This window comes from Panthera uncia, unplaced genomic scaffold, assembly GCF_023721935.1.
Source record: "Panthera uncia isolate 11264 unplaced genomic scaffold, Puncia_PCG_1.0 HiC_scaffold_2110, whole genome shotgun sequence".
NCBI classification, from domain to species: domain Eukaryota; kingdom Metazoa; phylum Chordata; class Mammalia; order Carnivora; family Felidae; genus Panthera; species Panthera uncia.
In genome coordinates this window covers 2,459-14,378 of record NW_026058812.1, presented here as the reverse complement: position 1 = coordinate 14,378, position 11,920 = coordinate 2,459, and the positions used below count along the sequence as shown (strand labels likewise).

General features: G+C 63.8%; 1 protein-coding gene across 1 annotated transcript; it reads left to right on the top strand.

The window, feature by feature from the left end:
* Positions 1-1,398: 1,398 nt before the first annotated feature.
* Positions 1,399-11,523, top strand: LOC125917631 (netrin-G2-like). Its single transcript, XM_049623774.1, has 5 exons — positions 1,399-5,257; positions 6,731-6,832; positions 8,301-8,468; positions 10,251-10,385; positions 10,991-11,523. Exons 1-5 carry the CDS (start codon positions 5,239-5,241, stop codon positions 11,224-11,226), a joined length of 660 nt encoding a protein of 219 aa, XP_049479731.1. The 5' UTR covers positions 1,399-5,238; the 3' UTR covers positions 11,227-11,523.
* Positions 11,524-11,920: the final 397 nt, after the last annotated feature.

The following is an 11,920-nucleotide window of genomic DNA, read 5'->3' as shown; positions in this document are numbered from 1 at the left end:
CCCCCAGGCCCTCAGAATAGAATCCTAGCCCAGCCCCCACGCCCCCCTACAAGGCCCTCTGAGATCAGGGGTCCCCTGATCTGTCCCTGGCTGTCCTGCAGGGCTCACTGGGGGCGGGGGGGGGGTCGTACACCACTCTCCACACCACAGCCTCCCCCCTGGAGGGCCTCCCAGCGTTCCAAGGGGCATCCTTGCCCCTGTTCTTTCTTCCAGAACACCTGGTCGGGGGTGGGCGGGGGGAAGCCTGACATCAGCTCCTTCCCTCCGGTGCTGATGATTCTTACCATGGTATCTCCAAGACTCCCCGGTCAGACCATGACCTATACCTCCATCACCCCCCCGGGGCGCGGACACGCACGGACAGAAGGGCCTCTGCCACTCACAGGCCTGTGGCCTCGGACAGGCTATTTCACCCGGAGCCCCGTTTCCTGATCCGTGGAATCAGGCCCATCCCAAAGCCCTGTGGGGTTGTGTGGGGACTAAAAACGTGCTGGGCACGTGCCTGGCACATGGCAAGCATTCAGCACATAGCAGCTGCTACGATTATTTTTCAATGAGTCATTCGGCCACGTCCACATGTCCCCAGATGGGAACCCACGCGGTGCTTTCTCCCTGGTGGCCTGTGCTTGGTGGCACCCCCGAAGAAAGGCCCCCACCTGCACGGCAGGACCTGAGAGTCGAAAATCAAAGAAGAGGGTGCGGGTGAAGCCCCCAGTGGAGCGTTTGACCCTTACCAGCAGGTGCCCCGGGGTTAAGTCACGGCTCTGAGACTTCATTTCTGCATCTGCAAAATGGGCTAAGGCGGCCCCTCCCTCTCAGGGCTCAGGATGAAGTGGGATCATCGCCTCCAGGTTTCCTTCCCCCAGCCCCGCCATCCCCTCCTGTGCAGGGAGGAGGTGGCCAGAGGCCCGGTGACCCTCCTTCTCTCCCCGCAGGTGCCGCCGCAGGCTCTGCTGTTGGCAGTAAGTACGCTCCGAGCCCGCTGCCCTGGGGACGGCCCCTGGGGCCCGAGCCTCTTTGCGACTCCTGGCGAGAACGGGAGAGAAAAGAAGGGGCTTCCCTGGCCCGTGGCCGCCCGCCTCTCCCCACTTCTAACTGCCCCCCCCCCCATTCACTTCTCACCTCCGCCTGCTCTCTCCTGTCCCCTGTGCTGTGGCCTGCAGCCAGCGCATCTCCCATTTCTTCCCTCGAGCTTCCTGGTTAGTGCTGCTTTGGAAAGGGTCCCCGCAGCCCCTGGGTGAACCACCCCCTCCCATGTCTCCCTCTCCTGCCGGGCAAGAGTCGGGGTGGGGGGGGGGTCCCTTGTTCTTGGCCAGTGGCAGAAGTCCCCCGAGCCCCGTGAGGCTGGGACAGGTAAGCTGGGATCCAGCTCAGGCCCGAGGGGGAGGGGGGGGAAGGGAGGGGTGGGCGTGAGTGTCGTCCTCACGTCCATCATCAGGCCACTGGCTCTCAAGCCCTCACAGCACCAGGCACCAGCTACGCAGGGTCCTTCCAGGACCTCATTGAATCCTGGCACCCTCCCCCCAGGTGGGTAGTGCCATCTGCTTTTAGAGTTAGCAGGAGAGGACTGGCCGGTGTCGAGTCAGCCACTGGCACACCTCCCGTTTCAGACATGCTTGAGCGGGGCCACAGCCCACCCTGGGCTGTTCCCTGCCACAGAGAAGGTGCCAGAGGAAGCTGGATTCTGGAGGGGATGCCGGCCGGCTCAGTGAGGCCGGAAGTTGATGCGTTGCCCCCATCCCCGCCAACCCCTCATCCCCACCAACCCCCCACGCCCGCCAACCTCCCACCCTCTCGTCCCCTTCTCATCTCTTGCCAGGCATCGGTAGGCCCCGGAAGGACCCCATCCCCAAAGCCCCTGTGGCCACTGTGGCCATGAGAGGGGCGCCCAGCACTCTTGCCCTCTCCACATCCGCTGCACGGGGCCCCGGGGCCCCCAGCACCCCACAGCCCACAGGTGGGTGCCCAGCTACAGCCCAGCTGTCCCGGCCTTTTCCCCCACCTCTGTGATGTGCACCTGCTATAGGGGCTTGGCTCTTAGACTAGAGAACACTAGACCCTAGAGCCACGAGAGTGTGGGGCTGAGGGGCCTCCAGGCCGTCTGGGCCCATCTGTTACTGGGCCCCAGCCAGGGGACCTGGGGCTCAATTTAGCCTGGACCCTTCTACCTCCTGCCCCCTAAAGCACAGCTCAGGAGGATCCCAAGACCAGCATGGCCGAGAGAATGGGGTGACCGAGGAACCGGGGGAGGGGCCTAGTGACATCCAGGCCACACGAAGTGCGCCCAAAGCCTGTCTCCCAGGGGGGCTCCTGCCTCAGTGCTCTGCCCCAGGCGCCGCCACCCCGCACCCTGTTGTGCCCCCAGCGCCTCGGCAGCCGACCCCTGGGAGTGGACAGCATAGACTGAGCCAAGAGGGCAAGCTTCTCTGATCAGCGAGGCAGAAGGGCACCTCTGGGCCCGGGTTTTTGGAGTAGGGACTGCTGGGCTTTTCTGGGCTGCGTGGGGAGGGGCGGGGGGCAGGGCTAGGCCAGGGCGAGCATCCCACACCGCGTCAACCGGAGCAGCCACTCTTAGGGGTCCGCCGCGACGGACAGGCTCAGAGACACCCGCTCTCTGGTTCGAATTCCCCTCCGAAGTTGGGATTGCTGTGTATTCGAGGCTTGGGGTGCTGGAAATGTCCTGTCCCCGCCCACTGCAAATGCCAGAAGTCCGAAATGATCCATCCTTCCCGGAGGGTGCCAGGAGGACGTGGCCGAGGGAAGTCTCCCTGGTCCCGGCTGGGAAGGGGAGCTCGGCAGTGAGCCCCAGCAGAGAGGAGACGGCAGGGGCGCCTCGCTCCTTGGACGGTGCCATGACCCTTCCTTCCTCTGTGCACGGACCTGCGGAGGAAAAGTCCCCCTTGTTCTTGGGCCATCTGGCTTAGCTCCTCCGTGGGACCCAGAGGGTGACACCCCCCCCACTCTTGATTTCTGCCCTTCTCCACGGGGAGGGCGGCATTTGCAGGAGGCAGGGGCTGGTCAGGAGATTCAGGAGTTACAGGGGAGCCTCCTGGCCCAGGGGTCCTCTTCGGGGTCAAGGCCGGGTCCATGCTGGGAATGCCAGGACATAAGCTGGCCGCCTGGGCCTTGTGCTTGATTTTGCAATGTCTGTGATGGGCGTACGGGAGCAAAATTTGCTATAGCGGGTGCTGTGCCTGCCTGCAAACAGTGGTCTGTCTGGGTGGGGACCACACACACACACACACACACACACACACGGAGTAACCTTGAACCCATTTTCTTAGTGCTTCGGATTTGGTGCACGCGGTTCAGGGCAAGCTGCACGGCTGGGAGGTAAAGAGAGGCTCAGATCAGGGCGGCGAGCCAGGCGAGGTGGGTGCGAATCACGAGGGTCCCCAGGACCCAGGTGGTGAGAAGGCGCACTCCTCAAACATTCAGTGGGTCGTGGTCAGCTTGCGTGGTGACCCCAGTGAGGGCGGCAGGGCGCTTTGGGGCAGGAGGTGGCTCTAGCGTAACAGTCAGTGACCCCAGCAGCCCGTGTCTCAGAGGTCATCGCTCCTCCTAGCAGCTGAAGCCTGTGCCCTCCCTGGGCCCCATGTACGTGGACCCCCACTAATAATGACGGTCCCTCCAGTTGGCGGAGTGTGGACTTCTCCTGAGCCCACAGTTCCGAGGGGATAGGACCGTTAGTTCCTGGTCCCACAGGTCAGGATGTTAAGGCTTGGGAAGAAGCAGGTGGAGTTCATGGCACGTAAACTATACTTCAATAAAGCTGTTTGAGAAGAAAGAAAGAGGCAGCCGCTCAAGGTAATAAATAGGATTACAGAGACGCGCAGGGAGGATTCGAACTCGGGGCTCACCGACTCCAGAGGAGAGATAGCTGCCTCCACAGCCACCCAGCACCACCCCAAACCCCCCCAGCTGGAGCCACTCCCTGATTCCCAAGGAACAGAAGGGACCTCCATCTGGCCTCGGCACACGACACAGGCCGCGGTGAGACTGTTCTTCCCGCGCACCCGAGCGTGTCCCGGAGAGCCCAGCCAGGGGTCTTTCTTGCCCCCGGCTCCCAGCCCCCAGAAAGGTCCTGAGTCTCCCCACGTGCCTCCCGACAGGTGCTTCAGACTCTTTGACCGGAGTCTAGCTGGGCCCGTGACCCTCTGGCCCAGAAGTTTCTCCGTCTTGCCCATGTCTAGCTGTCTGGAGGGCAGAGGCTGTGGGGCAGGAAGAGCTGCTCAGGACCACTAATCCTCGCCCGCAGAGGGTGGTGGGAGAAAGGCTCTAAAGCAAAAAGGCTCCGGGGCTGCTTTTGTTTCGGCTCTAATTAAGCCCTTGCCAATTTGGGTCCTGCAGCCTTCTCTCCTCACTGAGCCCCGTATTAATGTCAATTCGATGCCCAAAGGCTCCCAGCGCCCAGCTGGAAAGTCTCCTGCACTTTTTAGCTGGTAGGTTTTCTGTCTCTCCCCACCAGCCGGCATCGTGCGTAATCCCTTTAAGAAGTGGAGAGAATCCGATTTCTCCCCTGTCCCTCTGGGTTTGTCTTTTGAAATTCAGTGCAGAGCCATGCCTTGCCTTCGCCAGCCCTGCCCGCTTCCCCCGCTTTGTGGCCGCTTAGTCTTGGGGACAGGCACGGCGACCCTGGGGGTTGACTCGCATCGCGGTCCCCTGGCGAAAATGGGCCCACGCTGTGGGCTGGGGAGGGCGGGTCAGATGGTGGAGGGGCTCCGGTCCCCGCGTTGGTGTTGGACAGGCAGCCTTCAAAGACCGTTCTGGACGCGTTTGATGACCCCTGCTCCCCTGTACAGCCATCAGCCAGGGACTTTGGCACAGAAAGGTCTGCGCCCAAATACGGGACTGGATCCCGCTGTACCCTCAGTAGGTTCGGGGACAACACAGGGAGGGCAGAAGGGTCGTATAATCAGGTGTCCCGCCGAAGAAAGGACGGCCCAAAGTGTGCAGGTTCTCGGGCTCAGCCCCGCCCCCCTCTTCTCTGGCTTCAGGTCACAGGCTGTAGTAGGTGTAGACGCTGCCTCTCCCATAGACCTGGACCCAGTTCCGCTTGGCCAGTGTAGACCATGCTGCTTCTGCTAAGGGTCCTATGGGTGTGTGATGACTCCGGGTGCCCCCCAAGTCCCCCAGCCCCACCCTGTCGCATAACTGGGCTTCTCCTTTTCTTCCCCCCAAGAGTGGATCAGGCCATCTACAGCTGCCCCCCTCGGGGAGAGCTCCCCCGGGCCCCAGATGCCCTCCAGTGCAGAAGGTATGGGGGCGGGAAAGTTCCTTAGACCGCAGGCCCCTCCCTATGTAGCGGAGTTAGCAGGTGTAGGTGCCGGGAGGTGGGAGGGGGGGGGGGGCGGGGGCGGCCCTCGGGAGCTGAGGGGAGGGGCCTCGGAGAACCATCTGCTCACACCCCGGGGCTCACCTTCTTAGAGGGATCCAGTGTGACGACACCAGACGCAGCCCCTGTTAATCCTACACTCCCCCCATGGGCTTCGGGGCTAAGTGGGGACTCTGCGCTGACCACGGGAATCCTGCCCTGCCACTGTCAGCTACAGGACCCCCCAGGGCAGGGAGGGGAGTTCGGAGAGGGTCAGGCCCTCCTGCAGGAATGGGGTGGCAGACTCAGACCCAGGGGTTGACTACCGGTGGATGAAGGAAGAGAGCGCATCCCAGGTGGCGGCGGGACCAGCCGGGGCAAAGGCTTGGCGGGGGGATCCCGCCAACGGGGCAGGGGGCGCCGTCGATGGTGTCGATACCAAGCCCAGAGCCTCAGTGTCCCACAGCAGGGGGAGGAGACACGCACAGGCTCGTTTGTAGCCTCGACGGACGTTCACTTGAAGCACACGGGGGCCCTGCCCGACCCTCCAAGTCGGGAGGCCGTTCCCAGCCCAGCTCACCTGCTCCCTGGACGGTAGGTCCGAAAGCCTGTCTGGACAGCAACCCGGGCCCCTCCAGGAGCCGTGAGCGGGGCTCTGGGCGCCCTCTGCTGGCAGGCAGTTCTGGAGCTAGAGCCGCAACCAGTGAGGGTCTGCGGTTCCCAGCAGCTGGAGGCCCCTGACTCCCTCCCTGGTGATGGGGCCTCTGGAGCCCTCGCTACCCTGCCCCGGACGGGACCGGCGAGGGCACCGCAGACTCCCAGAGGGAAGCGGAGCCCGACTTTGCTGCCGGGATAGTGTCGTGCTCACTCACAAAGCTGGGGCCGGGCCCCAGGGAGTTGTGATGCGGAAGGCAGGTGCTGTCTGGGTTCATGGCTCGATACACCTGCAGGCAGGGGGGTCCGTGGATAGGAAAGGACTCGCTGTGGCTGGAGCGGGGGGTGGGGATTGCTTCAGAAAGGGAGATGCCAGAGCCTCATATGCCAGGTGCACACTCTGGGTTTGATGCCCACGGGAGTTTGGAGAGGAGAGGAGAGAGCTAAGCGATATTCGCCATCAGTCAGAAAATCATTCAGCGTCAGCAAAGCACTTAGCATGCTGTCGGGGGATGCTGGGGCTAGAGAAGTAATTTCGGAGAATTAATCCAGCCGAGTGTGTAAGTGGTCTCCGAAGGGGCACCGGAGGCCAGAGGGCTGCTTCTGCGCGGCTCCCGGATGTGCTGTGCCCCCTCACATCTGAGCAGGTGAACGTGCCCGGGGCCCCGTGGGACCCTCCGTTGCGCTTTCCCTGGGCTCGGACAGCCTGCCCTCGGCAGCTGGACCGTGGCAACGAAAGAGCGTATTTCTCGTCTCTCCAAGTTGTGGGCACCTTTGCTGCTGCCCCCGCCCCTGCCCCGGCCTCCAGACCTTTCCAGCTCAAGCCCAAATCTGCTGAAGTGGTGCCCATTGAAGAATTCCAAGGTAAGAGGACGGGCCCGGGCTGGATTCAGCCACCTCTCCCCCCACCTGCACTGGAAAACGGCGATACAAGACGGAGGACCCATGCCTGGCTCCGAAACCCCTCCCGGAGTAGCTGGGTCAAGGTGAAACCGAGCCTCTCTTCCCTCAGTCCTCCCTCCCCAAGGGAGCTGGGAGCAGGTATGAGTCAGAAGCACAGTGGGCAGGCACGGGGCAGGCACCGGAGCTTCCAGAAATAGCCTGTCCTGGCTCCCCTGGGAGGTGTAGCCCAGGGGCCCGTCTTGGTCGAAGCAAGAGCTGGAACACAGGGGTCACCGGTGCCACTCCTTGAGACACTTGGGAGATGGCTCACCTTCTCATTGCTCCCGGGGGGACAGGCGGAGGGGGCAGGCCCAGGAGGCCAAAGGTGTGGCAGGCCCACCGCCTCCTCCTGGGCACAGCTCCGAGGCTCGCTTCTCCAAGGTCTCCCATGCCCTTGACCACCAAGACCTCGTCAGTTCCTTCCTCTCCCATCACGAAAGGGAGGTTCGGTCCTCCAGAGATGCACAGATGGTGTTTCAGGAGGGCGGCCAGCGTCTTGCCCGTTCAAGGGCAGTCACACTGGCTTTCCTGTTCGAGGGGGTGCTGAGCCCCTTAGGAGGGACACCAAGGGATAGCTGCCTTCTTGGGACGGGGAGCCAATTCCCATGCCTTCAGGATGCCTTGCCCGGCAGTCTTGGGACTCGCCCAGTCCCTGGAGCAGAGGGAGGGCTGGGAGAAACGGCAGGATGTCACAGAGGTGGCTGTCCTCGGTGTGGGTGGGACCGTGTTCCTGCAGTAAGAGTCCAAAGCCAGGCCAAGACTATCAGGAGGGCAGAAAGAGACGCCCAGGGCACAAACCCTAAGACGGTACCCATCCTCAGGGGGCTGTGCGAGAGGAGGCCCTCTGGTGCCAATCACGTTTGCAGAACAGCTCAGGCTAATAATAAAAGGTCCGGCAGGTGGGCGTTTTCCGTCCAGTGGTCTTCCAAAGCAGCATGTGGAGGAAGCTCCTGGCCCATTCCATCTCGCCCCGGAACCCATGCACGCATCTTCCCTTTGCCGAGGCGCCCCGGGGGGTGCCGCGCTACAGGCACTGTCCTTCCTGCGCTCACGCTGGCTGCGCGACCCACCCTCCCTGCATGAATCATTCCCAGTCGGACACGGGCATCCTTCCGAGCCGCTGGCCCTCCCTGAATCCCTGCCCCCCCCCCCCACCGGGGCCAGGTGGGAACCCGTGGGCTGGGCGAACACACCGGTCCTCCTGTCTCCTCCCGCGTGACAGGGAAGCGTTGGCGGCCCGCGGCACCTTCCTGCTCCCTGCATGCCCCGGGCTGGTCTGTCTTCGCCCCGTGCCTCAGTTTCCCCCAATACACGGTGCAGGGGGTGGCAGGAAGGCCCGGTGTCCCTTGGCCCACTGACCCGTGGTGTTTCTCACGCTCGGCCGGCCCAGACTGTGAGTGTTACGGCCACTCCAACCGCTGCAGCTACATCGACTTCCTGAACGTGGTGACGTGTGTCAGCTGCAAACACAACACGCGAGGCCAGCACTGCCAGCACTGCCGTCTGGGCTATTATCGCAACGGCTCTGCCGAGCTGGACGACGAGAACGTGTGCATCGGTGAGCCGCTCGGGCCCGGCCGCGGGGTGCGGCGTGGGCGCTGCTGGTGGGGTGGGGCCGGGCGGGGTCCCGAGAGCCCTGTGTCCGAATCCCCTGGGAAGGGGGGCGGGGACCACGCCAGCTGGGCATCTCCAAAGACAGAAGCCTCCGGAATCCGCTCTATGAGGAACCTCCCACAGGCACTGGAATTGCAGAACCACTGGTTACAAAGACTGGTTCGAGAGCTTGCTATGGGCCTCAGTTTCCCTGCTTGTAAAACGGAGAAGTGGATTAGATCAAAGGCTTTTTTTAAATTATTATTATTAAGTGTATTTATTTGGAGAGAGAGAGAGAGTCCCAAGCAGGCTCTGCACCGTCAGGGCGGAGCCCGTCGCAGGGCTCGAACTCACAAACCTGTGAGATCATGGCCTGAGCCCGAAATCAAGAGTCAGATGCTTAACCCACTGAGCCACCCAGGAGCCTCCAGATCAAAGGTTTTCAACCCATTTTTCGTGGCTGAAGCTTTTCTTCCAACGAAGTCCTTCTGGTGCTTTTATTTTTTTTGTAATTTTTTAAATGTTTTTATTTATTTTTGAGACAGAGAGAGACAGAGCATGAGCAGGAGAGGGGCAGACACAGAATCTGTGTCTCCAGGCTCTGAGGCTGTCAGCACAGAGTCTGACGCGGGGCTCGGACTCACAGGCCGTGAGATCATGACCTGAGCTGGAGTCGGACGCTTAACCGACTGAGCCCCCCAGGCGCCCCCCAGTGCTTCATAAGCAGAGGCCCAGCTTTTAAGACCCAGGGGGCACTCCTTCTGCTCTCTTCACGCTCTGCTCCAGGACTGGTTTGGGGGTAGAGAAGCAGTCTGTGGGGGCCCTGGGCCCGGGCACAGGCAGGCCATCCCAAAAGGCCAGACCCGAGGCCCCAGCCAGCGCCCAGCAGCCTGGAAGGGCTGCCCACCACCCCTGCCTCTGTCTCCACTGGAGGCCGGTGCCCGGTCCTCGGGTGCCCAGCCCCCTTGGCATCCCGCTGCCCAGCCTCCGCCCACCAGGTCAGCTCTGGCTTCACAGGGGGGGGGGGGGGCTGCCCGCAGGGCTGGAGCGGTCAGTCTGAATTATGGCATTGGCCTTCAGATAATTCCATCAACTCTAAAGTGACCCAAATGGAATCGTGCTGCCGATGGCACACTGGCCAGCTGTAGGGACAGGGTGGGGCTTCCCGATCCTAGTCGAGGCATTCCCTGCCTCCCGGATACATTCCTCTCTCCTTGCCTCTCTCTGCCTCCCCTGCTTCAAGGATTCCCAGAGTGGGGACCTTTGCCCCCTCCCACAGAGCAGAGGCCCGCCAAGAAACCAACAGGGAAGGGGCCGGGGGAGGCCGGAGGCCTCTGGGGCTGCTCCTCCTCCCACCCTGTGTGCTCCCCGCTCCCCCAGTAGCCCCTCGACCCGGATGCCCTGCCCTGATGAGGCTCCTCCCACCTGTCGTGGATCTTAAAGCCCTTTGGATCTGGGAAGGTTCAGCGCTCCCTCCAGTTTCACAGACTGAGGCTGAGGCCCAGAGAGGGGTTGGGGCTGCCCCCGGGGCCAGGGGGAGGGAGTGGCTAATGGCTGCTACAGCCTTCCCTCGAGATCTGGCCCGTCGGGCGGCCGTGGGCGCACGTGGACACGGTGTGGGGTGCACCACCGGGGAAGGGCGGGGGGGGGGGGGGGCTGGGGGGGGGCGGGGCCGGGCGGGGTGGGGGTCGGTGCGGAGGACGCCCACAGCTCGCCCTGACCGCACGCCGTGCCCGTGTCCGTCCAGAGTGTAACTGCAACCAGATCGGCTCCGTGCACGACCGGTGCAACGAGACCGGCTTCTGCGAGTGCCGCGAGGGCGCAGCGGGACCCAAGTGCGACGACTGCCTCCCGACGCACTACTGGCGCCAGGGCTGCTACCGTGAGTGCGCGCCCGGCGGGCGGGGCTTGCGGCCGAGGGGCGGGGCCACGGGCGTCGGGGCGGGGCTGGGGCTGGGGGCGGGGCGGAGGGCGAGGCCTGAGGCGACCCGGGAATGGAGCCGGTGCCAGGTGGGAACCGGGAGGCGGCGGATCTGGGGGCCGGTTGAGCGGGGAGTCGGAGGCAGAGGCGGAGTTGGCGGTTGGTGGGATTTGGCTGACGAGGACGGGTTTGCGGAGCGGGAGGGTGGGGAGCTGTCCGAGCAAGCGGTGGCCTGGCGAGACCGAAAGGACAGTGGGCGCTAGCCTGGGAAGGATGATGGAAGGGCGCTCCTGGCACAGGGAGAGGCAGGTGCAAAGCTCTGGAGGGGAGAGAGCAGGTGCGTCGCAAGGCCAGTAGGCGGGGAGAGCCGAGGGCAGTGGCGGGAAGGAGACGGGTTCAGCTCTCGCCTGGCCACCGTCACCATCCACGCTGGGGCGTTTCTCACCAAGGGCGCCCTGGGCCTCCGACACCCCCCCCCCCGGCCCGTCTCAGTCGCAGAAGCTCCACCGAGGAGGGCGGGGGTGGACTGGGCCACCGCCCGCGTTAACCGCCCCTCCGCCCTGCAGCCAACGTGTGTGACGATGACCAGCTGCTCTGCCAGAACGGCGGCACCTGCCTGCAGAACCAGCGCTGCGCCTGCCCGCGCGGCTACACCGGCGTGCGCTGCGAGCAGCCCCGCTGCGACCCCGCCGCGGAGGACGGCGGCCTGGACTGCGACCGCGCGCCCGGGACCGCCCCGCGCCCCGCCACCCTGCTCGGCTGCCTGCTGCTGCTGGGGCTGGCCGCCCGCCTGGGCTGCTGAGCCCGGCCCGGAGGGGACCCTGCGCCCGGGGGGCGGCCCTGGGGGCTCGAGGGCCCGGGGGCCGGCGCCCGAGGCCGGGCGGCGAGAAGGGTGCGGCCCGAGCTGCTCCCAGGTGCTACACAGCAGAGCCCTCCCGCCTCCTCCCGCCGCGGTCAGTGGCACCTGCCCCCGCCCCGGCACTGCCCTCCGCCGCCGCAGGGGGCGCTGTGGGGGCTCTGGCCCCAGCCGCCTGCGATTTGGGTCTTAGGTTTTCTTTTGTATCACCCGCCGCCCCCCACCCCTTTTTTTTTTTTTTTTTTCTTTTTTTTGTCTGGTGGTGGGACAGCGGGTGGGGGGAAATTCTCTCCCCAACACCCCCCGGTGTGCCTCCCACCACACACACACACACACACACACACACACACATATGCGACTGTTGCAGACACCCCCTGCGCCTGTCCCTGGCTTACCATAGGCCAGCGGACCCCGAACTCCTGTTGCCTACAACTCTTCTTTCTTTGTTTTCCTTTGCAACCCACCAGACTCCGTGAGGCCTGGTGACCAAGGAACTCACCGTCTGGGGGAGGGAGTTAGGAAGGAGGGTTGGGAAGGCTGGAAACTTGGTTTTGTAGAGAACTATTTTTGTTTGTATTCACCGGCCCCTCTAAGGAGGACACGAGCCGGAACAGGTGGTTGATGGTGTATAATCCGCCAG